Genomic DNA, 25,451 nt, shown 5'->3' on the forward strand with positions numbered 1-25,451 from the left:
CCTTAGTCAATTATTTTCAAATATAAATGTCCACTATCACTGAATAATATTACAGCAACGACATTACACAAGTTCTCAACATGTGGTATAATTTAAGCGACAATAATTATGTCATGTATAACGCGGCTAAACCACCTCTTCCTTATTTCCCCGAGCAGGAGTTTACTGTTCGTTCTCACGTTCCTCCACCGCCTACAGATCTAGACTGTTCCCCGGACCGTCCAGCCCGTCAAGAGAGGGAAGAGAATGACCCCCTTGCGCGTTGTTTTCTCCATCCACCTCGACCAGGCTCCGATGGGGACCAGGTTGTCCGTCTCAAAATATCCAAGGAAATACTGTTGGAGGATAACCACAATGCCCAGCTCGGGGTCGTTGACATTTTGGAGGTCTCTAAATCTACAGCCAGAGGACCACAGGAGAATACAACCGTGCTTGCTAAATTCTATGATCCGCTCTACCTCGACCATAGACAAGACGATGTCGACCCTTTTCTCGTTGTTGAGCATAGCTACTCACATGAGACTGCAGCATATGCGACCCTTACAGAATTACAAGGAACTTTTATCCCAGAATACTACGGCTCATTCACCCTTGAACTGCCTGTTGATGGATATCAGGACAAGCGCCTCGTGAGGTTAACTCTCATTGAGCTGGTCCAAGGTGTGCCGATGCGTAAACTCGATCCCAAGGACGTGTCCCAGCAACAGCGACAACAGATTATGAAAGGGATCATTGACGCAGAAACAGCAGTTTTTACACGTGGAATGCTACATTGCGATACCTTCCCACGAAATATCATTATCAATAGTGATCCGGGGTCCAATCGGGGAGTGGTTCTTATAGACTTTGACCTTTCTAGGCCAGTCCTAGAACCTTTTGTTCCAGCTGAATTAATAAGTCTTATTTGTCTTCCAGGCCCAGCTAGTCCGCTCCTCCGCTGGCATCGACTTCAGTGGCCTTATTTACAGCGTGAATTCGACGGTTGGATTGACTGGGACTGGCAAGTTTGGCTTGAAGAAAATTATGAGGACCCCCAAGGCTCCATCACAGACAAGATGAGAGAGTTCTGGCTGCCAGAAAACCCAGAAAGGGTTTTAAGAATGCCAGGCCTGAAAATTTGGTGAGGTCTATTTGCCATACACGGTTCCGACTTTTGGGAGAGAACATTTCCATATCTGCTTTTCGATGGATATGCCAGTTGTTTCTATTTTTCTATATTCACCTCAAATATTCACCCTAATGCCAAGCTGAGTAAAGGAATTTACCGCTCTATCACGTCGCGATATAGGCTTTAATAGAGTAGAAAGGGTACTATGTAGTAAACTAAACTATTCCCGAATACGCCAAACCCGAAGCGGTGAGGGCTAACTAGAAGCGGAGGACGCTAGGCTGGAAGGGGGAAGGCGCGGGAGTGAGAGGCTCCACTTGCTATTGTTTTCTTTACTAATATTAATTAAGTAATAGTCGTAGTATAAATTTATTAGATTAATATTATTCCGCCCTTCTATACGTGACCATTACAGTAAGTTAGCGGTTGATAATCCTATCAAATTCCGGTATAGAACGAAGATAATGTCACATATAGTTATACTTATGGGTGTCTATTATTAGTATCACCTAGCATCTTATTTTCAACGTCAAGCCAACTATTATTACTATTTACACTTGTAAAAATAGCCTCTTTACACTCTATAAGGATTGTCATATATATATAACATGAGTAGACCACCTCGGCTATATCTCATAAGGGCCGGCATCATTGATAATATATATTGAATGAGAATACGGTATAAAGTGTCTGTGCAATATGACAAGCATCTAAATATATACAAAAAGTAATGCAGAAATAATAGACCCAACCCAGGTCATTTAAAGACCTGTCATCATCCAAACGCCAGTCCAACGCTGTAAGGGCAGTAATAGTAGAGAAACGGTTATATATATTGAGCACATATGTCATAGCTATACCATGAACGATTCGCCACAACCGCACTCATCCTCTAAAGAAAGCGGTTAGAATTGCATTTGCTATATGAAGAATGAGAATAGGACTTACTGATATTTGGGTTGTTGAATACAAAGCGGCTACTCAGTGGGTCTTCGTGCCAGTCCATCTCACTACCAATTATGCTGAAAAGAGCCTTAGAGTCAATCAAGACCTTCACACCGTCCTGCTCAACCACTTCATCAAAGGGAGCCGGTTTCTCAACATATTCGAGATGGTAAGATAACCCAGAGCAGCCTCTGTTTTTCACCCCTATCCGGATCAGCTTCGGGTCTGGCTGGGAAACAAGGTCTCGAAGTTTGGATAACGCAGTCGGGGTGAGTGATACGGCTGCCTTCCTTGCACGTAGTTTGCTCTTGCGTGGTTTTGATTTCGTCTGTGAAGCTGGGGTTGTGGATTCACTGCCGGATACGGGTTTAGATTTCTGCGTTTCGCCCTCCGGTAGAGAATAAGACGAAACGGGGAGCTTCCCATCTTCCTTCGATGATGGCGCAGTATTCGGTGGTGGGTATGATGGGGTAGCGCTTAGACCGGGGATTCCATTTGAGATAGATGTTTCTGGAGTACCCGCATTCCGCGGCGGAGGGGAAACGGACTCGGGAAGAGAATATGGGCGGTAAGCGGTTGCCGTCTGGAGTTCACGTTTTGTGGACGAGTATGCCGGATAGGAAGAAGAGAAAAGCCTGATGCTTTGTGTGCATTGCCGTTGTTGTCTAGACCTGAGCACCAAGCGAAGCACTGATGTCACAGGCTTGATAGAAGCTTGACACAGCGACATGATTTAAAAAAAGGATAACGGCCAGGAAAACATTAGTCGGTTGTCTATAAACGCTCAACGCGACAAGAGAAAATTGCTGATATGGCGCTGTTCAGTCCTCCGTCATGAGATGTAAAGATGAACTTTTCTGTTTATCATTTTCGTCGCTTCAAATTGCCGTGATTAATAATAAGCTCTTGCCGGTAAAAACTCGGTGTGATGTCACGGGACGATAATTTTGACCAATCATTAATTTGCAATTATCAGCTCTTGGCAAGATGACTCAGCATTATAATCATGCCACTTTTTAGTACCGAAAAGGGTAATTTGAACGTTTGGATAAAAATATGTGGATAGTTATACAGCAATGGTTCAATTAATAGAATACAAAGTGGTATCCCGTCTGTATCAATTGCTCGGACATGGAATTCCAATCGGCGTTCCTAGTCAGGATACCCCAGAATAAAAAAGACGACAAGCTCCGCCTTAATCCTTGCCACGGCCCGAAGTTTAGCGTACTATGTATTCGCTGTCGTTGTCTCAAGTTTTCTTTACCCGAAGAAAATAGCAGAGAGGGAAGAAATGATGGCATAGAAAACTGGGAGCCTAGGCCAAACCGATCTCCATGGGGCGGGTGAGGTGAGACTTCAATGAATCGAAGGGGTACGAGACGTGACCCTCAACCACTGGCTTTCGAGTGAAAAAAATGAGCATATCTCGGGTAGCTGGTTGGTTTGGGTCGAGGGCTTGGACTGGTGAGAGACTATGCTTCCGTTCATGGTCGACAAAGAGGAGTGTATCCAAGAACTCACGGTGCTGATGCCTCCCTAAGGTGTGTTCGGGATTGACCTCATTCCAGCGAAGAGCGTTCTTTGCGCGCATGTCATGAACAAATGTCGTTGCGCTGTCGCTGGTCATGTTCTCACCGCCCAGAAAAGTCGTCATAGTGAAGTCCACTCCATCACTATGCACACCCTCGAGAGCCGGTTCGCCAAGTATGTCTTGGTTGGTGGTGACTCGCACATTGAATAGGGTACACACGAAGTTCTCGGCCTCGTAATTGAGCTTTGGGCGCCTTTTAAACGTGAGTCCTTGGAACATGAGTGCCTTGAACACTAATAAGGCATGCAGGGTCGAATTGCCCTGGAGGTCATCTTCGACCTCTGCGAAGCTCCTGATCCGGCCTGAGTCAAACCTAACAAAGTCCTCCTCGGCTGTCAGGACGTAGGGCTGAGGCTCGAGGCGGCGCACCTTGGACTGTTCAAAGTCGAAACAGAACCGGGCGCCCTTAGTTTTACGGAAGGGGAGAGTAGGATCATCAACCAGATGATCGCTAACAGCTTTTATCTTCTCCATGTCCTCATCGGTAGCTCCAAGCAGCTTGAGGATTGGGATAATGCGGCTGCTTTCCACGAAAATGAGCCTCTCCTTGATGAATTGTTCTCGAAGCTTGATGATATCTGCAATGGCCGCTCTTCTTTCTTCGCTGATTGATGGGACCGCCATCTTGAATGGATAGGGGGGAAAATATGGATGGACAAAAAGAGGAGCTATGAATCTTGAGATGGAGCGGTCTATCAGTTGATAATCGACGAGATCTATGTCTGTTGATTGAAGCGATTTTATACTCGAAATACGACTCTATCCCTAGAGCAAGGTTCCGCGCAGGATTATTCAGAGCGAAGCTAGTCCAGAACTATTAAATAGGAGTTTCCTCTGTATGTATAGTGCGAGTCGGGAAGTCAAAAGGGCAAACCATATGTAGACATATGTATAGGGCGCATCTCACTTCAAGCTTAACACACCCGTATCGCTGTCCAATTGCAGCCTAGTTAGGGTGGTGATAAAACCCACGCCTATATTAAGGCCAGCCTGAAGGATAAGCGGCAGGAGATAAGGAAGGAGAAAAGGAAGAAAGAAGAAAATAAAGATCAGATTGTTCTGGTCCGAAACCTTGTCTGGACCATATACCTATAATGCACTATCAGTCAAAACCAATACTATGTAATTGAGTATCACTTACCAAGGACCCAGCTTCATAACCGTCACCAAAATATTGATGGAGGGCATACTCGGTGCAGTGCCCTCCAGCAGTCAAAGTGTTCAGCGACCGGAAATGCAGCTAGAAAAAGGAGTGAGTTGGCTATGGAAGAAAACACTCTGGAGCCCACGGCTTGGCCAAATGTAAGCAAATCTCAGCCCTTACAAGCACAAGAACTCGCTTACATTACGAAACAGCAGATGGAATATTTCGTGGTCTTCGTGGGTCTTCTAACGCTCTTCAACAGCGTCTTCGATTCCCAGTGGCGGGATTCGTTCCATCGTCGCGGCCCTTGACGCGCAGAGTGAGACTCAGCTGGTATTGCCAACTTCCGTCCATTTGATCAGATACATATGTGACCGGGCCCCTGGCCTTTGGGCCTATGAGCGAGGTTTCCGGCCGACGGGTGGTTATAGTTAGCACCTTTGTTCTCTTTGCTTTCTTCCCACTTGCGTGCGCCGTAACCCCGAGTTGGTTGGCCCTAAACATCTTTCGATCACTCTGCGGCATTTGCGCATCCAGGGGTATTTTGCATTTATCTATCGCTCTCCCTTGACGCGGGGTCGGATTATGGCTCTTTCAATGGCAGTATGACGCAATCCTTTCTTCACTGATTATGCACGAATCTTATGGGACATCTTAGGTCACTGCTGCTGGCCTGCAATTTGGCCCTGTATTTGCTGGTTCCGTTGCAACGGTAGGATGGAAGTGGGTCTTCGGAGTGTCAGTTATCCTTGCCGGTGTAGCTCTCGTTCCTGTTTTGTTTCTCCCAGAGACATATCAGCCGGCTCTATCGCATCAGCCGGGGCAGCGAGGAGAGGGCATCATTATGAAGGCGTTTGCCCGACCATTTTATGTGCTATTTTCCGAGCCAATCTTATCTTTCAACTTGTCTTTACGTATCCTATGCCAGCGCTATTTTCTGTGGGTATTCCGTTCCATTTGCAAAATTATGGCCGTGACTGATTTACGAGTCATGTATTTCGAGGAGTGCCCGCTGGTTTTCCAAGGAGTGTATGGAATGAGCGACGGCATAGCAGGATTGGCCGCCCTCCCAAGTACGTATTGATATCCAGGTTGAAAACATTGGGCTTCTTGTTAACTCCCCACCAGTCGCAGTAGGAGTCTACTTCTCCGAGCTTATCTGAAAATCGTTCCTCGGAAAAGAGAGACCCGATTCCAATCTCCACCACTGAACAGCAAAGCCGCGGGAATGGGTTAGTTTAACGTCGATGCATTGTTCTAAAAGGTTAACGTAAGCTTCGGTAAAAGGGGTAACGACGACTCTGAGTTAGGGTTCCTGCCAGGGCGGCTTACCCCGACTGAGATTGGTAACTTACAGCTTCTTTCTATGTGGATCCGATAATTTCCCACTCATCTCATTGACACAGCAGCATTCACAATTCTACATTCTACCCATACGGGTTAATGAATGCTTAAGCAAAGGCCTATCACACTTATAGGGGGTTATGGTGATCGTATGCGGAGATCCTCACCAGGAGGCTGAGGGGAGGAGACAAAGGCAATTGGTACACAATGGCCTTAGTTCCAGTCCACCATAGGGGCCCCTTTGGGCCAAGTCTGGATAACGCAACCATCATGGCATCGCTATAAGTCGGATAAAGCCAACAATCCTGTCAACGAACACATTATATGGGGCCTACACAAGAAAATGTCCCCAAGACAAAGGCCAGGGTATACACACCAGATTGGGTCATTCTCAGGCAAGGATCAAATGTCATGTTAATCTCGTATCCTGGGAGTGGGCTATCGGATTCTCGCGCAAATGGGCTACCACATATTTAACCTATGTGACTAAAGAGAGGCAATGCCAAGTAGGTGGTATTTCCCAGAAATTAGAACCTTGTGCATCAGGGTCCGCGAGGATCTAAATTCCGGTTACATTTATTTTGTACCTTAGAATTTCTGATAACAGGACATACCGCGTATCCTAATCGTTGCCTTCTGATAACTCTAGTGAATCTAGGAACAATGCCGACAGTTAAAAAAAGGCCTGCTGATGGCAAGACCCGCAGGGCACGCTAGATAGACGCCATTATCCTCTGTTGTAGGCATATATCGGCTTAACTTCTAATGTCGAGAGCGGGCAAGAACTAGTAACCAAAACTTGATAACTAGAAATATGGAATATTCTACTTCAGGAAAAAAATTGAATAGAGCCATGAGCTCGCAATAGCGTGTCTATGAGGCCAAATACCAGGCATAATATCCGGGTATTTTGGCGTAAAGCAGAAAAAACCGGCACCTACGAATATCTGACCCCTCCGGTCACCGTCGGGGCAACTTGAACCCAGTGTATGAATATAGCGTAGATAATTCAAAAGCAAGCAATGCAGCATAGTTGTATATTTCTTCATGGGGAATATTGTGCAAGGGAGCGCGTCTTGGAGCCATTTCAAATCTCTCAAGGCTATCATCCATACTATCCGATGTTCCATGCCTGGTTCGAGCGTGGTATTAGGTGTATAGCATTTAAGAGGCATAAAACAGACCAAACAGTTGAATATTGATGATGTTGATGAATATTGAACTGTTAGGTCCTTTATAAAATTTTTGAGAGGTGAAATCGTCTGACTAAGCACCCGCTCGGAGAAATGTGACATCTTGATATCTGTAGAATACGGAGTTCGCTTTGTTCAAGTGAGGATTGATACAAATGTCTGTTTATCATGTCCAGAATTCAATAACCAAGCATTAGCTGCATATAAAATCTTTGCCCCTTTTTACTGGCATGATGTTCTATTTTTATAATGCTTACATAGTGCAACTTGCTAAAGCTACTCAGCCAATCACCGTTGATGAGTAAGGTGGACAAAAGACACGATAGCATCGACATCTTCAAGCCCATTCAATCTCGATGAAGAGGTTGATATCCAATAGCTGGAGTTGCGTGTCACTGTGGTGCGGCTCTTCAAGCCTCTCTTACTGATTTAAATAAGCTGCTGGGATTATAATTAGTTGTCCTTAGACAGCGATGCCATCACAACCAGCCAAACCAGATATAACAACACCATGGAATCCTCTCCACTAACTCAGCAGACCAGGCCTGAGACCTTCCAGCCTAAGATAGTAAAGCTCTACGAGTCTCTCCTTTTTGTACGTTATTCTCTCCAATCTTCTGTACCATTTGTCATGGCCATGGTTGTGCTGATGCATGCCCCAGAACTCCGAGTATGCACACCCAACAGAGGGCTTCTGGCGAGAATTTTTTCTGCTTCAGCCAGATAGGGCGCATCTATCGAAAATGATAGCTGGTATTAGCCCCAACGACATCTTACATCTCCAAGTAAGACGCTGTCCTTTATTTATACATACATCCTGGCAGAACTGACGTATCTAGTCCCAAACTCAACAACTTTTCGCTCGTGCTATACGGGAGGCAGCCTGCGATACTGCTCCAACAAATGCACATGCCTTGGAGGTTAGGAGTTAATGATATCCCTACACAGTGGTTAACGACACGCTTAACAACTTATTTTTACAGACGTTGACTGCATTCCTGGCCAGTGCGTTGGCCAAAAAATACACCAACCCAAGTTCTGATATCATTTCAATCCTCGCAGGCCTTGATGAAGTCGACCATATTTGTTCCGAATTTGTATCCGTTCTTGATGGCATTATACGAAATGGAAGTTCTTGTAAGCATTTGAATATCCGCCTTGTTGAACACTAAGACTCCTTGCTGACGTTTAGCTAGTGGACATTCGGTTAAAGGCAATTGACGCGGCCCTGGCAATGGTCAGCGGAGCTTATAAAACAGGCATTATGTCTTATTTTATTCATCGAGATCTTTTCCCGTCACTAATGAGGGTTAGCTTATCTTACTCATCATTACTTTAGCCAGACCTCGCTAACAAATAACTTTCAAGTTCTTACACGATTCTGATACCCATACGCAAGTACTTAAACCCTTCTTATTACTTGGCCTCCTAGCCAACTATAACAAATTCGATTTTCAAAACCCTTATCAGCTGCGGTTGAATGATTTCGTAAACGAAGCCACCATACAGAAGGTGGTTAGGGGAGCCGGTGTTGCATGCTCTTCTCTCAGAAATTCATATATCGCTGTCCAAGATGATCTTCCTGAGGGATGGAATTGGAGTACAACTCTGTCATTTTTCAGCTTTGGATTCTTCTCGGCAGGAGGAAAGCCCCAAAACCAGCCTCTCACCGCAGAAGAGATGAAGGAGCGATTCAAAGCCCTGTAAGTGAATCTAATTACTCTGCCTACTGATCTCCAAGGTTTTAATGTTTCTACAGCCCATCACCTGAGGCAGCGATTTTGCTAGCTATGTATGATTTCATAAATGCGAACAAGCTCTTCAGCCATACTCTGGTGACCACTAGCGCCGAGAAGCGATCCGAAGAGGCACCATTTGCAAGTTTCCTCTCATTAACTTCATACCTACTCCAGCATGCATATCGTTCAACCCGAGTGGCACTGTATGCGGAGGCCAACCTCTTCTCGCTTCGAAACCTAGTCGAAGACCCGGTCATCTGTAAGCAGATCTGTAGCGACGAAAACAATGCACGAGTGAGACTTTGCCGTCAACGAGCTCCGCACCTCCCCTTAGTAAATGGGGAGAGAGTTCTCGCAACAGTCATATTTGACATTTTAATCGATACGATAAACCATAACCTTCGTCGGAGCCTCGATACATACTTATACAGGTGGGATTTTCGGGCCATATAATTCCAATCTCAGTATTAACGTGAAGTGTCTAGCCATACGATTACCGTCCTCTTCCGCCTTCTTACATATGCATCTTCCAATAAAGCTCGTTTCTCATACCACTGGTCCGAGCTTTGGCGAACCCTTCTCACCCTCACCCGCTTCCTTACCACGTATTCCACCGACCTCGTGCATAGCCCGCATATCAAACCCCTCACTTCTGATCTGGTAGATCTTATAATATTCTGCATATCTGCAGGAGATACTTTCCTTCCTGATCCTTCGTCTTATGATGATCTCTTTTACAAAGTTGTCGAAGCAGACTCTGTTCTGACACGTTTCCGTGACGTCTATAAACACCTATCGACTCCTTCATCTCACTCTACCAACTCAACTATCTCTATCAATGCGCTCATCAGCGTTTCAACTCACTTCCATTCTCTGCTATTCGTTTCCGATTCAACGGATGCCTCCCGTCCTAGCAGCAAGAGCGGCGAAGCAGCAAACACCTCGCCTCCTCCAACGGCAAAGAAGAAAAGGCTCAGTCCGAGAGAAGTCCATCAGATTATCAAGGAGGGCTATTCAACGCTTAGTATTCGGGCAAATGATGATTTAACTAATTGGGAAAAATGGCGAGATGCGGACTGGAAACCGCAGCTAAAGCGTATTGTTAGAGCAACAGTGGAGGATGTGACTGCTATAGTATCTCAGCCAGGACAGTCACATGTTTCAATAGAGACTAAGCACAAAGTAAACGTGTAGTTAGTGTTAGCTCGATTTGAGATTGATCATCTATCTACTCGAAGTTTTAGTCTTTAGTATTTTAATTCTACATGCAACACACACTGTGCATGCTTTGCGGCATAATAGAAAAAAGACATTCAGGCAAGAAGCTATTGCTTATTATTTATAATCTGCGGTAAACATGATAAAGACACCCAGCGCCAGCTAACTATAGAACAAGTACTGACCATAAAACGGAAGATAAATTGACAAACAACAATGAATTTAACACAACGAACCATTTAAACCAAGCCTAATCAGATTTCTCCTGCTTGTCCATTTCAAAGAGACGAGCAGTTACTGTACCAGGTACATCCTGACTATTCACACCCTTGGCCTTGTCGATATACTCTTTGCTAGGAGAGTCATACTTGGCAGAAAAGTAACGTTCTGAATGTTTGCTAAGCCACATAGAGAACTTCGACAACTCTTCACGTAACCGCTGTGTAGCCTGCTGGCTTAAGCCAGTTTGTGCAATGAGCTCGGGTAGGGATGCTAAATAATAAATGACAATGCCATTAGTAAACAATGCTAGATGAGAGGTTTCTGAGGAGATGATTACCAAATAGACGTGCAAGGTGCTCGGCACCGTAGATTTCACAATTCATGGCATTGGGGGTTCCGCTCCAGACTCCCATTTATTACTTATGATCTGGTACTGCTGTCTCTCAAACTGGTAAAGTAAAATCTTCGAAAGCGACTTCTCAAAGTACTCCCTGATTCCTGCTACTACCTCCTCTAACACATCAACATCTGAAGGGCTAGCCCTTTTGGGCTTTTCTTCTTCAAAGTATTGATCAAGTATTGTCGAAACAGGTGCCTTCGCTGGAAGCGGAACAAGTTGGTTATTTTTGGTAACGTATTCCCAGTCATCTACGAGGAGTGCTTTGAGATTATCAGGTATAACTATGCGAATAGATGGTCGTGCATTGAATTCATCCTCCTGTTATAAGTAGATTCAGTGTCAACGAAATATGTTAAAGGCAGTAAATGCCACGGGACATCCTTACCTTTTCGATCTCCGTGTCTCTTCCGCGCTTTGTTCCCCTGGCAGGAATAGATGATTGTCTATCATCACTGCCTATGTTGGAACCAGGGTCCGACGCCGCAGGTTTCTTCTTTTTGGATTTCTTGCGAGAAGCAGCTTCTGCCTCACGTCTTAGGGTCGCAGCAAGCTCTTTATTGTCTTCTGTAGCCTTTCGAAGTCGATCTTGAAACACCCAGTCGTCCCATCTACGAGAAATCAGTCAGTTACTACCCATAACCAACCTTCCTCGAAACAAAGAGCATCAGGTCTCGGCCAGCAGTTGCACAACCGCAACCAAAAAAGGCAGGATAGAAATTTGTTTATCTAAACATCTCTACTAGTCTTGTCCTTGTTGAAGAAACCCTGGATAATGGATGGAAGGTCGGAAGAGAAAGAACATACGTATGTTTCCAACCCTTGTAGTGAACTCGATATTCGTAAGGGCTTTTTCGATCTTCTGGGTCACTCAGTCTGAGTGCTATTATCTTTGCTTCATAGAGGATATCATGATGAAAGCATAACACAGTTTCATCCTTGTGGTATATTGGATGGTTGAGAGGCATGTTTGCAAGTGAGGTCACGCCGTAAATCACCGAAGCGTGAGAAAGGGTATACTGCTAGAGACCTTGGCTGGAATCTCGAGTAACTGGTGTAAAATAAGGGCTCAGGAGGAAGCTGACGAAAGGGAACAGAAATCACCAAACGGCAGTATGATGCCTGCAAAACTAGCTCCGGCCCTGTTAAAATGAGGTTGACCTCAAACTGAGAAATAGAAAGTAACTCGAACAGGACAGTGGCCTTTCTCTAAATCACTTGTGGCTTTGAGCTGTCCATATAAAAGACCTGAAAATCTGTTAGCTGCCGAACCATGCAGTTCCCGTCCAACAAACACGGGTAAGAGAGCACACGCGGAGTATACCTAAAATAGAACAGTACTCCACAACTACACCTCAAAAAAAGGGGAGTATAAGGGTATTCGGCTTCGTGATATTTGAATCTTCCAATCGTGTTTTCGCCCCTTTCAAGATGTTGGGGACGGATGAAAATCAGTGAAAATTACATAACATGTTAAGCACTTGAAACAATACCGTAAATATGCCATATTTGCAGTGTAAGTAACGTTCGGCTGTGTATGTGATCACGTGGTACCCGCGACGCGACGTGAACTTCGTAAAAGCACAAAATGTCAAAAGCGATTTCAATATCAAAGCCGGTAGAGAAATCAAGGCCAAACAACCGTTTAGACATAAACAGTGATCTAAAATATACCATCAGAGTGTCCTAGGATATTTATTTATCTGTGGAGAGGGGATAATTTCCGTTGCAGTAACTCATTATTAGACCTATATCATGGCACCGTCTGAGGAGTCCATTCTCACAAACTTTCTACTCTCTCCATCTCCATTGCCAACTGTTATATCTCTTGAACAGTTTACAAAGATGTTTCCTAAGCGGCTGCAGTCTCATCCTCAAATTAGAACGTTGTATCGTGACCTGCAATATCTCCGCGCTCAGGACATCGACCTGGTTCAGGAGAACATCCAAGCAGAAATCAAGAATGGAGAGAAGCAAAAGGAAGAACTAAAGAACGCTCAGCTAAACTCTGGAGTGGCTAGTATGAGCCGTGACGAAAAAACTGAAGCTGACATGGATGTTCAATTATTCGGCCACAAAGACCATTTGGTAACCAGGCCAGAGGACCGTCATACCCTAATTACGCTCTTAATCGATATGGAACGAGCTTGTGCTGCTATGGAATCCAGTATCAAGTCTATTGATACCGAAACATCAGAACTTGATAGTCAGATTAAAGCCACTGTTGGTGAACTGAGTGACCTCCGGTACGGAAAGCTGAATGCCCCTAGAGGAGGGAACACCCTAAGAGATGATGTTATCATGGGGTTGAAAAATCTGGAAGAAAATTGCAATAGTGTTACACCACGCTGATGCAGCTACGAATGCATTATTCTAACCAAACACGGTACTCTCCCTGTCTCTGCTATTCGATCAAGACTTCCCAAAATCTAAGTCGCGAATGAACGATCTACCGATAAACCCAACAGCGTTTCCAATACTTATCTCAGCTGCACCGCTACAGCTCTTGACCATTACCTTCCCAACTTTGTCAAATGGGTATTGCTCGACCGGCTTCCGCTGCTTCCAATTCACGGTATCGTTTGCTATCTCCCTTGGTAGAGGGGGGAATCTCGAGTATCCGGACCTACATCTGTCGTCTCCCTCATGTTTATATTCGTCGTGAGTTGGCCATGATGCATTCCAGCGGCCACTTCCTGGGTCAGACGAGGGCCCCCAAATCGTCTCAGCTGCTAGGACTAGGCCAAGTTGATCTCCCAACTTCTTCCCCCTGAAAACTCTGTCCAGTTTTGTGGCTGCTTTGTTCAGCTTTCTCTGCTTTGTGGCGAGCGACAGGGCCACCCTGTGCCTATCCTCCTCCTTCCTTAATAACTTGAGCGACAACCATTCCTTAAATGTTGTTGGTACAAATGGAGATTTTGGCGCCACATATATCATTGCGTCACGGATTTTCGCCCATGCTTCGAATTCCTTGGTTTCCGCTGAAACCCACGTCTTCGATGTAGTATGGGACATGTCTTATCATACGTAGGAGATCTGTTGCTGCTGCACTTTCTCTCTCTGCAGGATAATGTGGTTGATACAGGCCAGCTTGCCCAAAATCAGGGGAGAGTACTATGCTGGCTATTAATTCCATCTAAATCTTAGTTCGTGCTGTTATATTCCTTGATAAAGAGGCTTACCTCTTTCGTTAGAATGCACTATCCGTTATTTTGGTTGAACTCCTTAACACCGACGCGACTTATATCAAGATACTTTCAGCATGTAAGCTCTAGATAGTTATCTCTCGTTTAAATGATTTAGTTGACGGGGTTGAATGTTCCAGATCATGACTCTCTCTCTCTCTCTCTCTCTCTGGGGGGTTGCTGTGGGAAAGATACTGGTATCAAAATAAGTTTGGTTTATATGGTGGTGTGTCTGGAGGAGCTCCATTTACTAGCTTCACTAGTTAAGGAACTTTCCATCTTGCTAGTTTTAAATATCTTAATTATAATATAAAAGTAATGGTCACGGGAACTACTTAGATATTTGATGAGGACAGTCTCTTTGCTACCTATAAGCTCCTTTCAATTCTCCTGATAGCCTCTTGTTTACCTTTTCTATAGTATAGATCAACAGGCATTTATATGTTACTTCACTTATTCTAAGCACCCTAATAGAAGAAAAGCTATATAAAACTTATTTCTATACAATTTATTGTGAAATATAGACATTCAATTATCTATCAGAACTGCACTGCTTTGTACAAGTCAATATAGATTTATATAGATAGATGAGAGAAGGATCACATGACCTTGTATATTAACGCCTTTTTTGACACAAAAACGACTTTCTCAAACTTAGAAACATAAAATATTCATCAGAACCGATAGCAACATTATAGACATCATGCCAACCGTTCCACTCCATGTTTCTCTCTCTACTGGCAGCAATGGATGCTTAGCGGAGATGTCAGGCAATCCACTCCCGCAGCTCCTCCAGACACCGTCCGGTCTGGCCATATTAGAGCTCCAAGGCACCATAAATCTTCCAGAAAGTGACGACTACTCGATGGTTGAACGTATACCCGATTCTTCTCAGCATATACGCAGTGTTGAAACACAGATTGGCCGGGTCATATTTGCGAACTACAACCCATCCGCCGAACCGTCTGACAAAAGTTGGATGAAGCGTGTATATCTTACCGTTGGTCAGCACCAACGCCTAACAGGCGAAGTACAAAAATTATCGAAACCTTTTGCGGTTATTCGAAGACGGAAGCCGGACTCTCAAGACGCCATGAAAGTACAGAATGTGACGGAAAACAAACATGCCTCTGCCACCTCCCCAGATCAGTTAGAGATCGTGGAGATCATTAGATACAAGATATTGTTCTCCTCGCGACCAGAGCCTATCACTAATAAAGGATTCTGAATTTCAACAGTACGGCAATATTATTTCTTGGGGAAGCTCTCCCGGCGTAATAAAAGTGCTCAATACCGGACTAGGAAAACTTTACAAGAAAGGGCCTGCGGGAGCTATTCCCAGGGTTAGGAGTACAATTGAATGCCCTCTTACAGCACTTGCATGCAGCACAACGAGTCAAATTTGTGTTATGTCCGTGCTCCATGCACCCTTCCCACACTTCGTACGCGAGTACTACGTACAACAACCATCGACCGAGCCTTGTCTCTCGAGAAGCTTGCTTGAGAGGCTCGTCTGGTTGAGTCGCAGTCGCCTTCGAGGGTTCCGAACACAGGGTCACACAACTCGGTAAATTCTCAGATTCAGCCCCAGAAGTATGGTTTATTTCATTTAGACGATGATTTACGTGAGACGCCGAAGCTGAATCTAGCTAAGGCGGACCACTAAAATAAATCGGCTCCTCTCTGTCGAAAATATGTGCTACACAACAAATAAGCCACATGCAATTGATATGATATGATTGAATTGTACCGTCTATACATTTCTCATCTCCCCTCTATTCTACTACTAGCAAGGCCTAAACGAAAGAGAGATAGAGAGATCATGGGCCACTTCATGCCCCTTTTCGAGGTATGCCAGAATCGTGAAACTAATATAGCCCCTGTCCTAACCGATCCTGCCCTAGCCAAATACCGCTGCTTTTAGTCTGCCTTTAAACATGTTAGCTAGATATGCAGTCTTTTGACACTAACACGTATCTATTTAGACAGCGGTATTCGCGTTCCTTGTAGTTATTCAAGGTGAAAAATGGATCGACCTTTCAAAGCCTACTGTTAATCTTGGCGTTTGTTTATGCATGGTGGTGGCAACTTTCTTATATATATTGCCATCAAAATCATCGTTATATATTCATTCTTCTCACACGCTGGCATTGAATTTCCAAAAAAATTTCACTTTTTTTCAACACACTCTTCCAGGCGACAATAAACACTCTTATCATGACTTTCTCTTCTCCTCAAGAAGATATTGTCCCAAGCAAGCTAGGACCAGAGTACTTGGGCTTCGACCATGTCCTCTGGTACGTTAGCAATGCCAAACAGGCGGCATCATATTATATCACACGCTGGGGTTTCAAATCAGTTGCCTATAAAGGACCAGAAAATGGTTCTTGCCACATTGCCGGCCACGTTATAAAGAATGGAGACGTGGTTTTTGTTTTTATTGCTCCAATTATTTCTATCCCTTGTGAAAATTTGGATTACAAGATGTCCTCGGGGGAAAAACAGCAACTCCAAGAAATACAAGATCATCTTACCAAGCATGGGGATGGAGTCAAGGATGTGGCATTCCGAGTCAATGAAGATGTCAAGCCCATATTTGACAAGGCAATTGCTGCAGGGGGCCAGGCTGTGTGTCAACCAACCACCGTGAGAGATGAACTCGACGGTACGATCCAAACATGTACAATTGGCTCATATGGGGATACAACTCATACTCTGGTTAATCGTGTGGCCTACAAGGGTTGTTTTATGCCTGGCTTTTGTCCGGTTTCTGAGATCGACCCCATCGAACGATACCTTCCACAGGTTGACTTCATAAACATTGACCATTGTGTTGGCAATCAACCTTGGGGCGGGCTTGATCCTATTGTTAGCTTGTAAGTACCGTACCACCCTTTTTAACCCCTGACTAATTTCTAGTAACTAATCCAAGGCGAATCGATCAGTTACGAGGACTGTCTTGACTTTCACCGTTACTGGAGCGTGGATGACAAAAATATGTGTTCGGAATATTCTGCCATGCGCTCGGCTGTTATAGCATCACCCAACGAGGTTATCAAAATGCCCCTTAATGAACCTGCTGAGGGGCTGAAAAAATCTCAGATAGAAGAGTTGGTCTTTCCTCCGGCTGCTCAATACGTGTCTAACTTTATATATTAACATCTTCCAACTTCAGGTTTGTGGATTATTATAACGGTGCCGGTGTGCAGCATATTGCTTTTCTAACAAATGATATCCTAAAATCGATTGCCACTCTTCGCGCACGGGGGGTCAAGTTCATTTCTGTCCCGGGTAGATACTACGACACCATGCGCGAACGCCTGGCGAAGGCTGGCATGACTCTCAACGAAGACATTGAAGCTTTGAGAGCACAGAATATCCTAGTCGACTTCGACGAGCGCGGATACCTCCTTCAAATATTCGCGAAACACGTTGTTGATAGACCTACAGTCTTTATCGAGGTTATCCAACGAAATAATTTCGATGGATTCGGGGCTGGCAATTTTAAGGCGCTGTTTGAAGCTTTCGAGCGGGAGCAAGCTTTACGAGGCAACCTTTAATCTTTCTTCTAGGCGTTCATAATTCCCTTTCTCCCTCTCCACTCAAAAATAGAAAAAAACTAAAATGAAAGCACAATTAATTAATACTGCAGAATATATTTTAGAGCGACAGTCCATTTACCTTTCGGGGTATGGTTCACTTTGGTCCGGTTATACGTCAGGGAAGGCTAGGCATCTGGCGTTATCTTGGACGCATGATTAGAAATAGACAATGCATTTGCATATACGATGGCATTTCTAGAATCCCGCTGGGGATATAACCGGGCTATCCGCGACTTAACAAATAAGGTGTAAAGGAGGACGGTCTAAGCAAATCGTTGTACGTATCTCGAGGAGACTCAGAGTATAAATATACTGAATAGATATGTAAATTGCCCCTTGCCGCAGCGTACGGCCCTGTCGATATTGGTCAGGGGGGTCCTTGCTGCTCAATCCCTGGACGGGAACGTAATATATTAAGGGAAGCCGACATGAGACTCGGGTATCCATGTCTTCTCCGCAGTTGCAAGGACGAATATCACTATCTATATTGTATGATAGTATTTCTAGTAAGCTCTAAAGGCATGTCTTACCGACAACACTCATATATGCACAGCTTAAAAAATAAACGACGGAAGATAGTCTAGACAATACCATTAATCCCGATAAGCTAAACTCGGGATACACGGGATGACATGAGGCGGCAAAGCCGTGGAGAATTCTCTATACCATGTGAAAAGTTGTGGAACTGACACGCTAAAGGGCAACCCAACCCATATACATACAAAGATAAAAGACGATACATGCGAAGTAAACATGCCCCGTGGAAGTCCGTGTGGCTGAGGATTAAGAAAGTAGACCAGGCTGTGTTTCCAAATATGCGGTGGAACAATGAATATGCTGTGCATCGCGCGAAGCATGCAAGTATTATACTCCGTACACGTGGTGGAATATGATATCAGCATCGATGGAGTGGAATCGCGCGGAAAGACCTATTATTGATTCAAGGTCTTGCGTAAATCGCCCAGTTTCTGCTGGAGCGTTTCATAGCTCTCCGATAGCTTGACGTTTAAAAGTTAGTACAGGTAACTTATGTTCATCTTTGCTTTTTTTTCTCTCTTTTCTTTTCTTTGTGGTTTCTTTTGCTTTTTTTTTTTGGGAAATGGTGCATAACATACCTCAGCCCATTTCATTTTTGTCTCAACCAAATCCTTCTCCATCTCAGCCATTTGTTCCTCCATTGATCGGTTTTCATTCTGCACTTCAATGTTTCGCTGCATTATACGATCCATCTCGGTTCGGAGCTTCTCTTCGAGCTCTGCGGGTTGTTTATCCACCACTGCCTTTAGCTCAACTACTTCGACCTTCATACTTTCATTCAAATCCTTCAGCTCTTCATTCTCAACTTTGACACGAACAAGTTCAGATGCTATTTGAACGTGTTCTTTATCTGACTTCTCTGCATGCTCTTCCAATGATCGTATGCGACTGGCTTGACTAGAGATAGTATGCTTATAATTCTCTAATTCATCAGCAAGCTCTTTCTCCGCTCGAGTCTTCTGTTCCCATTCAGCGGTGTACGTCTTTATCATTTCAGGCGTGAGAGGAATAGCACAGGCATCCTCAACCATGATATCAGCACGGTAAATCTCTTTATCATTTGCTCCTGAGCTACCGAAGAAACCGGATTCAAGGATTGAGCTCGGAGTTGGCTGCTGATCAATGTATACATCAAAGACCTTTTCTTTCACGAAGTTGGTCAAGGTAGTCATATCATTCATAGCAAGGAGTGTTTCGACATTCCGTTGCATGATAGCGACAGCAAATCGTAAGATGGTGCTTTCAAGGCCCTCTTCGAATATTAAATCGTATATGCGGAGCACGAGCTGGAGTGGGAAGCGGTAAGCAAAGAGAGTGAGAAACCATTGGGTGGCATATAACCCAGGGGAAACACCACGCCGATGCAGATGGCAAGCAAGAGCTGGCTGTAGGTCTTCTAGTAAGCGTTCAAACTGGTACAGGTGGAGATGAAGGCCTGGCATGTCCTGTATGAACATGTTTCGCATTCCATATTTGTTCATAAGCTTTACCATGAGAGTAAATGCTTCACCATCATCCATCTACGTGAGGGTTAGCTTCAGGAACAATCGTAACTAGGGGTAAGAAGCCCACTTACATTAAATAGGAGAGGCATAGCAATGAAGTTCATCCCCTGGGCATAACCAACACCTGAGTCATATAGAGCATAGGCTTTGCAAATATTGAACAAGCCTTCCTGATTGCGCTGAGACATGAAATACTTTGAATAACTGGTGCGAGAGCCAAGGTCTCGGCGAATTTGCTTCTCAAGCTTTTGTAAGGCAGCCGCATCTTCTTTTGATCTTCTCTTACGTTCAGCTTCTAGAGCGGCCTTTGCCTTGGCTATTGATTCGCTATCCTTTTCAGACACGGAGCCGGAAGCGGTTCCATGGACAGAGCCCGTGGCTTGGGTAGAGATATCAGAGCGTATAGAAGAACGAGAAGACGCAATAGATTCCCTTTCTTTTGGACTTCCAGCTGAGCTCCCGTTGATAGATACTATGGAGGTTGAGCTGAGATTTCGGCTTGGATCCTTCTCCGTGCCACGCGCACAAAGCTCCCGATATACATGTTCCAACTCAGGATTCCTACTATCGGCAAGTACCTGCCATATAACCCCACGGATTGTCTGTGGTATACCTCGTTTTATAGCTGCGTTTAATTTCTCCGAGTTCTCTCCAGCCAAGGCTTCTGGGCCATGATTCACAACTTGCTGCCAGAGCTCCCAGTCAACCGGCGTCGAGGCATCAGTAGCGGAGGATGAAAATCCAGATACGGTGCCGGGTGGTAGCTCCGGGTTGACGGTGGAGGGAAGTGGAGATGTTGCTCCGGGGGATGGTAGTGGGGCCGCCGAGGCAGCAGCTTCCCCTGTATCAAGCCCCGGGCTACCAACAGACGAGCGAGAGCCTTTCCCTTCTCTAGACCCGATACTGGCCCGGTCATCAGATCCAGCGGGAGCACCCTCGTCCTGCAACCTTAGCAGCTTGAATTGGTCCTTTAAGCTGTTCCGTACCTGGCCCCGAGAGTCTTGGCTTCCGACTTCCCCGTCACTTCCTTCGTGGAGCCGATTCGGATTTTCAGAGTTGCTCATGATCGTTGACACCGAGGCTCCTGTGTTCCGCCTTGTTCCATTCGTTGGCGCGTTCTTGCTTTCCTTTGTGTTTCCTCTAGACAGCCAGGAGAAGGGGCTTGTCAGCTTTCTCGAAGGAGGGGCGGCAGCATTCGGGGGAACTGGTGGCAGAGACTTGGTCACAGGAGGTGCACCCCAAGGAACAGATGGAATAGCGGCTGACAGGCCTTGTGGACGTGTTTCCTTGGGTGGTGAATCTCTAGCCGGAAGTGGTGGAGGAACGTCCGAGTGTTGGTCAGGAGACAAGGGAGGCCCCGTGCCGATATTCTCGTCCTCCTTTGAATTCGAGAGGTTCACGTCATCTAGGGAGGAAGATGACAGACGATGAGTCGTCAACAGCGGTGACTTTACTCGTCTCTCTTTCCTAGGCGTATCCTCCCCCGCCTGTGATATAGGTGAGGTTATGATAGAGCTCTCCCCATCCTCTTCTCCAGGAGAGGTCAACGGTAGCGGAGGTAGCTCGGTAGCTATAGGAGTAGCGGGAGGCCTTGTAGACCCGTTGGAAGGCCGCCTGTCCGTCAGAGATCGAGGAGCCTTGGACGAGCCCTGGTTATCACTGTCTTGTGCCGTATCTCGTGCGTCTTCAAAGGTGTCCTAGTAATAGTAAGTCCTCCGTGTTCCCAGGCGTTGCAGAGCGAGGAACAGAGAGCACTGAAGAGATGAAGGGGGATGGGGCCTACCGCTTCATAGTCAGTATTCTCCGGACTTGCAACCATAGTTGATAAGTATCGTCATATGGAATCTCTAGAGCAGAAGAATGTCGAATTGCGGAGGATTGCAGTGTCGTTTGGGGGCTCCACGGTCCAACTTTGAAACCACCTTTTTCCCTCCCCAGGTTGGATTAACACGTCACGTTACACTTCCGCAGTATGGAGGGAAACCGGAGGGTTCGATATAGGGCAAGGTTGTAGCAGAATAATGATTTATCAGGGTTGGAGTTGTCGGCCTTTTTTCTCTTCTATTTTTTTTGGTCTGGAGTTGTTGAACTTGTGATGTTTTCCTAAACGGGAAGAAGATGATGATCTTATCTCGAGGTCACGTTTCAAGGTGTTTCTTTATTTTTAGTTCTTTGCCCCTTTTTTGTTTCTTCTCTTCACGTCAGCTCTTTGTCGAACTTGATGGGAATTAATATTAGTATTATCGATGAGTGAAGTGATTACGCACTTGGGACGCACAAGTTATCCTTTTTTAATGATCGATCCCAGTCGGGGGACGGGCTGGTTGGGCCCTCCGGGCCAGTCGAAAGCCCCTTGGCTTGCAGCGAGGCCATCTTCAGGCGTGTTTCACCATCCAACTCAATTTATTCCAGGCAGTGCTTAATGATCCTTGACAGGCTGTCCTTAAGTAAGACAATATATATACTTAGCGAAGAGTCACTCACATCTGGCATTCGTTCGCGTGGGACGTGGGTGAAGACACAGCTCTTCAGGTCCTTTACAGCCCATCAGGGGTCTCTGTCCAGTCCCATTGCGCCAAAGGAATATAACCACGGGTTAACTAATCCATGCTCATGCGGAAGGAGCCGTTAAATTCTAACTACATAGTACTGTCCCGTCGACCGAGACGCTGGTTTTTGCGGCATGACGACCAGGGGGTTGCTGAAGAATATATTTAAATCCATCATTCGACCAGTCGGCAGGCATCTGGGGACTTGTTATCGAAATTAGGAGAGAGCTTGATGGAATTCACTGGCAGACTCTATGAAGAATGAACTTGGGACCAGACCAGCCCGGCAGCCAACAGGATAGTCTATATATAGCATTGCTATTTAAACAAAGATTGTCACCCTTTTTTATCAGCACCAATATCAGACGGTGTATCTCAACCAATGCCCAACTCTTTGCTTTAAATAAGTTAGCAACACCTTTACAAAGTGCCTCGCTTGTTGTTTATTTGACTAAGGGTACCTAAATTCAACTCAGTGGACTAGGCGCGCGCTCTTGTTACACTCTATAACATCAACCAAAGCCTTTCCTCCAAACTCCTGTGTGGAGATGCAAATGGGTGCCGAATGAAAAACTCATGCACAATACTATTGCTAGAAGGACTTTTCAGAGGATACTCTCATTTCTCGAAACTGTTTTTACTGGCATTTATCCACTGCTAATAGCAGATTCTTTCAGCTCCTGCTCCCAGACCTACAATTGAGGCATTTCAATGCGGCTTGACTTCATCGTCTTAGATGCAACTTTCTGGAAACAAAAATAGGAGCTTGCTCTCTTCCTTCCTTGCGGCTACAAGAGATGAAATTAATCAAATATTATCTGACACCAAGGGGATTGCAGAACCAAAGAGTAAAGATGTCTAAGCCTTCTTCCTCCGTGCCCTCTCGCCGTCAATGTGATCTGCCAGACAATTACAACATCTCCATATTACTACCACGTTTCCTCAAATATTACAAAATCGTTGACAGTATGCCCAGAATATCCTTAATATCCGTCTCTCTCATATGATGCCAAACAACCAAAAAGGCCGCCTAACAAATAAAAGAGGACAAGATGAACAAGGATATATACCGGCTAAAACCACCGTTTGGTCTGCAATAAAGCTGGTTACATAGGGAGAAGCTCGCCTTGCGGAGGCTTACCTAGTAGCAAACGTTATATTATGTCCCTTGTCCTTTGATATTCTACTTCTGTTCATGGACAACATCTTGCTCACTAGGGCTCCTTCCGCGATCAACGAAGCGGTAGAGAAACTCGTAGAGGCCGCAGAGGATGAGCTGCTCGACAGAAAAGTTAAGAGAATATATCAACCAACCTCTCGTGAGAGCTCTGACGTATCTAATGGTGTACGTCTGTCCTGATCTCGCATTTAATATGTCAAAACTGTCAAAAATATGCCTCAAAACCAGAAAAATATCATATAGAAGTGGCGAGAAGGACACTCCATTACCTATGCGGAACGTTCGACTTAAGCATCCTTAGAGGATACAACCAACAACTACTTTTACATCCTTCAAAAGGCAGATTGGAATGTGAAATGAGACCCACAGCCCCACCGCCTACTCGACAAGGGACAGCACTCTTAGGAGCGTTGAGCACCAGCTTGAGTACGACGCAATTGGCTTTAGCCTGTAAAGGGATTGCATGAAGCATTAAAGTGATCTATAATCCCGGAATTGAAGATAATATATTCTCATAACCTCCAGTTATTCCGTCGCCTTACACCTAGTCCAATGCTTCGATATCAGTTTATCTGGCTCAGCTAACCATCCTTTCAAATCATCCCATCGGCCTTTCCTCAATGGATCCAGACGCATCAGCTCGGTAAGCCATCCCGATATTCGTTGCTGTTGTACTGTGTCCACTTGTTTGTTTATTTTCGCAACAAGTAACGTGTAAGTAATCAGCGCTTGATATATCCATTTACAATCATTGGTATCCTCCAGTATATCTTCGATGGCTTCAATTTCTTGCCTAAGATACTTAAGCCGGTCACTATCAGCCAAGTTCGGAGCCATCGTCTGGGAGGCAAGCTCCATATCACAGGTGCACATCAAGTTCTGGTGGTAAAACCAAATTGACTGGTCGTATGGGTCAATTAATGCACGATGGACGAGACCCAGCTCTGTAAATGCGAGACACTTTAGTATAACCATGTGGATTGAGTGATAATAAAATGATAAACATACCGCTATCCAGCATACTTTTTCTCTTTTCATCATCAGCTGCACTTTCGTCTAAAACCTTTAGAATTAGTTTAGACCGGCTGTGCCATGCCGAAAAATTAGACAGATTGGTTCCAATCATTTTCATGGTATAATCCAGTTCATCCTGTGTCATGCTTTTTGGAGACTCGCTAACTGAAGGTTCCGATGGCTCATTTGGTATGCTCTCAAGTGCATCAACCACCGCTCGTCTATATCCCCACCCGTGGAAATTCCGCCCATCTCTATTAAGCATCTTACCAACCAGACCAAGTTCGGTTTCCCAAAACTTCCGCGATACTGCTCCCTCTAAGAGTTCAGTCGCTTGTTGTAGAAGCCATAATCTATGGTTCCAGATCCAGTAGCATTTTGGGTTCTTCTGCAGTAATGGTACAAGGAAACCCAGGTCATGTTGGATAAGTTCTCGAACATGGTCTTCGGACTGCGCCTGCGTGGACTCCGGTCGTTCTAAAAACATAGACTGCAATATTATGCGTCTGTAATTCCATATGGTATAGTACTCGGCATTTTTTAAGAGTAGCTCTGAGGTCTTATCAAATGCTCCTTTGGAGAAATCACCCTCCACTTTCTACATGTCGGCATCAGTCTGTCGGTTCCTTAGAGATATATAACGCGGTTATATGCACCTTTTGAAGGACAAGTTTGTCAAGAGCCTGGTATTCTTTTATAGCCTTAAGTTCAGCCTGCCGTTGTGCTTCTGTTCTCTCGTTTGTTGACGCTTGTCGTAAAACTCCGTGCTTGATAGGGGTTATCATCAAGTACATACAAGGATGAGAAAATCAAGGGGAGAGACAGCCACCTACGCTTGACATATCTACGCCAACACATCAGCTAGATGGTTTTTTCCCCTTCTCTTCCAAGATCAACTTGCTCTTTTGTCTTTCTCTTCCTTGCGAGTTTCTCGATGCCTTGACATATCACGTGAATATACACAGTTTAGTCATCACG

The 25,451-nt window shown here is 45.0% G+C and overlaps 12 protein-coding genes across 12 annotated transcripts; 6 read left to right on the top strand and 6 right to left on the bottom strand.

Annotated features, from left to right (window-relative positions):
• Positions 1-80: 80 nt before the first annotated feature.
• On the top strand, positions 81-1,059 carry MCYG_06433 (conserved hypothetical protein; the record flags this gene model as incomplete). Its single annotated transcript, XM_002844423.1, has 2 exons — positions 81-833; positions 916-1,059. 2 exons carry the CDS (start codon positions 81-83, stop codon positions 1,057-1,059), a joined length of 897 nt encoding a protein of 298 aa, XP_002844469.1.
• A 903-nt stretch (positions 1,060-1,962) lies between these two features.
• On the bottom strand, positions 1,963-2,783 carry MCYG_06434 (iron sulfur assembly protein 1; the record flags this gene model as incomplete). Its single annotated transcript, XM_002844424.1, has 2 exons — positions 1,963-2,000; positions 2,057-2,783. 2 exons carry the CDS (start codon positions 2,781-2,783, stop codon positions 1,963-1,965), a joined length of 765 nt encoding a protein of 254 aa, XP_002844470.1.
• Positions 2,784-3,368: 585 nt separating this feature from the next.
• Positions 3,369-4,268, bottom strand: MCYG_06435 (conserved hypothetical protein; the record flags this gene model as incomplete). Its single annotated transcript, XM_002844425.1, has 1 exon — positions 3,369-4,268. One exon carries the CDS (start codon positions 4,266-4,268, stop codon positions 3,369-3,371), a length of 900 nt encoding a protein of 299 aa, XP_002844471.1.
• A 214-nt stretch (positions 4,269-4,482) lies between these two features.
• Positions 4,483-6,266, top strand: MCYG_06436 (conserved hypothetical protein; the record flags this gene model as incomplete). Its single annotated transcript, XM_002844426.1, has 9 exons — positions 4,483-4,512; positions 4,540-4,632; positions 4,681-4,749; positions 4,776-5,091; positions 5,151-5,194; positions 5,224-5,391; positions 5,447-5,865; positions 5,917-6,010; positions 6,099-6,266. 9 exons carry the CDS (start codon positions 4,483-4,485, stop codon positions 6,264-6,266), a joined length of 1,401 nt encoding a protein of 466 aa, XP_002844472.1.
• Positions 6,267-7,836: 1,570 nt separating this feature from the next.
• On the top strand, positions 7,837-10,258 carry MCYG_06437 (conserved hypothetical protein; the record flags this gene model as incomplete). Its single annotated transcript, XM_002844427.1, has 8 exons — positions 7,837-7,920; positions 7,988-8,110; positions 8,165-8,245; positions 8,309-8,462; positions 8,522-8,634; positions 8,694-9,028; positions 9,085-9,495; positions 9,550-10,258. 8 exons carry the CDS (start codon positions 7,837-7,839, stop codon positions 10,256-10,258), a joined length of 2,010 nt encoding a protein of 669 aa, XP_002844473.1.
• A 274-nt stretch (positions 10,259-10,532) lies between these two features.
• On the bottom strand, positions 10,533-11,869 carry MCYG_06438 (histone acetylase complex subunit; the record flags this gene model as incomplete). The annotated part of the gene is made up of 4 exons (XM_002844428.1): positions 10,533-10,774; positions 10,925-11,222; positions 11,290-11,512; positions 11,709-11,869. The coding sequence occupies 4 exons, from the start codon at positions 11,867-11,869 to the stop codon at positions 10,533-10,535; spliced, it is 924 nt and encodes a 307-aa protein (XP_002844474.1).
• A 787-nt stretch (positions 11,870-12,656) lies between these two features.
• Positions 12,657-13,253, top strand: MCYG_06439 (conserved hypothetical protein; the record flags this gene model as incomplete). The annotated part of the gene is made up of 1 exon (XM_002844429.1): positions 12,657-13,253. The coding sequence occupies one exon, from the start codon at positions 12,657-12,659 to the stop codon at positions 13,251-13,253; it is 597 nt and encodes a 198-aa protein (XP_002844475.1).
• Positions 13,254-13,313: 60 nt separating this feature from the next.
• MCYG_06440 (conserved hypothetical protein) lies at positions 13,314-13,916 on the bottom strand (the record flags this gene model as incomplete). The annotated part of the gene is made up of 1 exon (XM_002844430.1): positions 13,314-13,916. One exon carries the CDS (start codon positions 13,914-13,916, stop codon positions 13,314-13,316), a length of 603 nt encoding a protein of 200 aa, XP_002844476.1.
• Positions 13,917-14,689: 773 nt separating this feature from the next.
• MCYG_06441 (conserved hypothetical protein) lies at positions 14,690-15,314 on the top strand (the record flags this gene model as incomplete). The annotated part of the gene is made up of 2 exons (XM_002844431.1): positions 14,690-14,697; positions 14,765-15,314. 2 exons carry the CDS (start codon positions 14,690-14,692, stop codon positions 15,312-15,314), a joined length of 558 nt encoding a protein of 185 aa, XP_002844477.1.
• Positions 15,315-16,303: 989 nt separating this feature from the next.
• Positions 16,304-17,646, top strand: MCYG_06442 (4-hydroxyphenylpyruvate dioxygenase; the record flags this gene model as incomplete). The annotated part of the gene is made up of 3 exons (XM_002844432.1): positions 16,304-16,962; positions 17,032-17,196; positions 17,262-17,646. 3 exons carry the CDS (start codon positions 16,304-16,306, stop codon positions 17,644-17,646), a joined length of 1,209 nt encoding a protein of 402 aa, XP_002844478.1.
• A 974-nt stretch (positions 17,647-18,620) lies between these two features.
• On the bottom strand, positions 18,621-21,549 carry MCYG_06443 (GTPase-activating protein GYP5; the record flags this gene model as incomplete). The annotated part of the gene is made up of 4 exons (XM_002844433.1): positions 18,621-18,686; positions 18,804-19,745; positions 19,802-21,427; positions 21,514-21,549. 4 exons carry the CDS (start codon positions 21,547-21,549, stop codon positions 18,621-18,623), a joined length of 2,670 nt encoding a protein of 889 aa, XP_002844479.1.
• Positions 21,550-23,984: 2,435 nt separating this feature from the next.
• On the bottom strand, positions 23,985-25,258 carry MCYG_06444 (prenyltransferase alpha subunit repeat protein; the record flags this gene model as incomplete). The annotated part of the gene is made up of 4 exons (XM_002844434.1): positions 23,985-24,003; positions 24,046-24,403; positions 24,468-25,071; positions 25,130-25,258. 4 exons carry the CDS (start codon positions 25,256-25,258, stop codon positions 23,985-23,987), a joined length of 1,110 nt encoding a protein of 369 aa, XP_002844480.1.
• Positions 25,259-25,451: the final 193 nt, after the last annotated feature.

The sequence above is a fragment of the Microsporum canis genome, genomic scaffold, assembly GCF_000151145.1.
Source record: "Microsporum canis CBS 113480 supercont1.6 genomic scaffold, whole genome shotgun sequence".
In the NCBI taxonomy this organism is placed as follows: Eukaryota; Fungi; Ascomycota; class Eurotiomycetes; order Onygenales; family Arthrodermataceae; genus Microsporum; species Microsporum canis.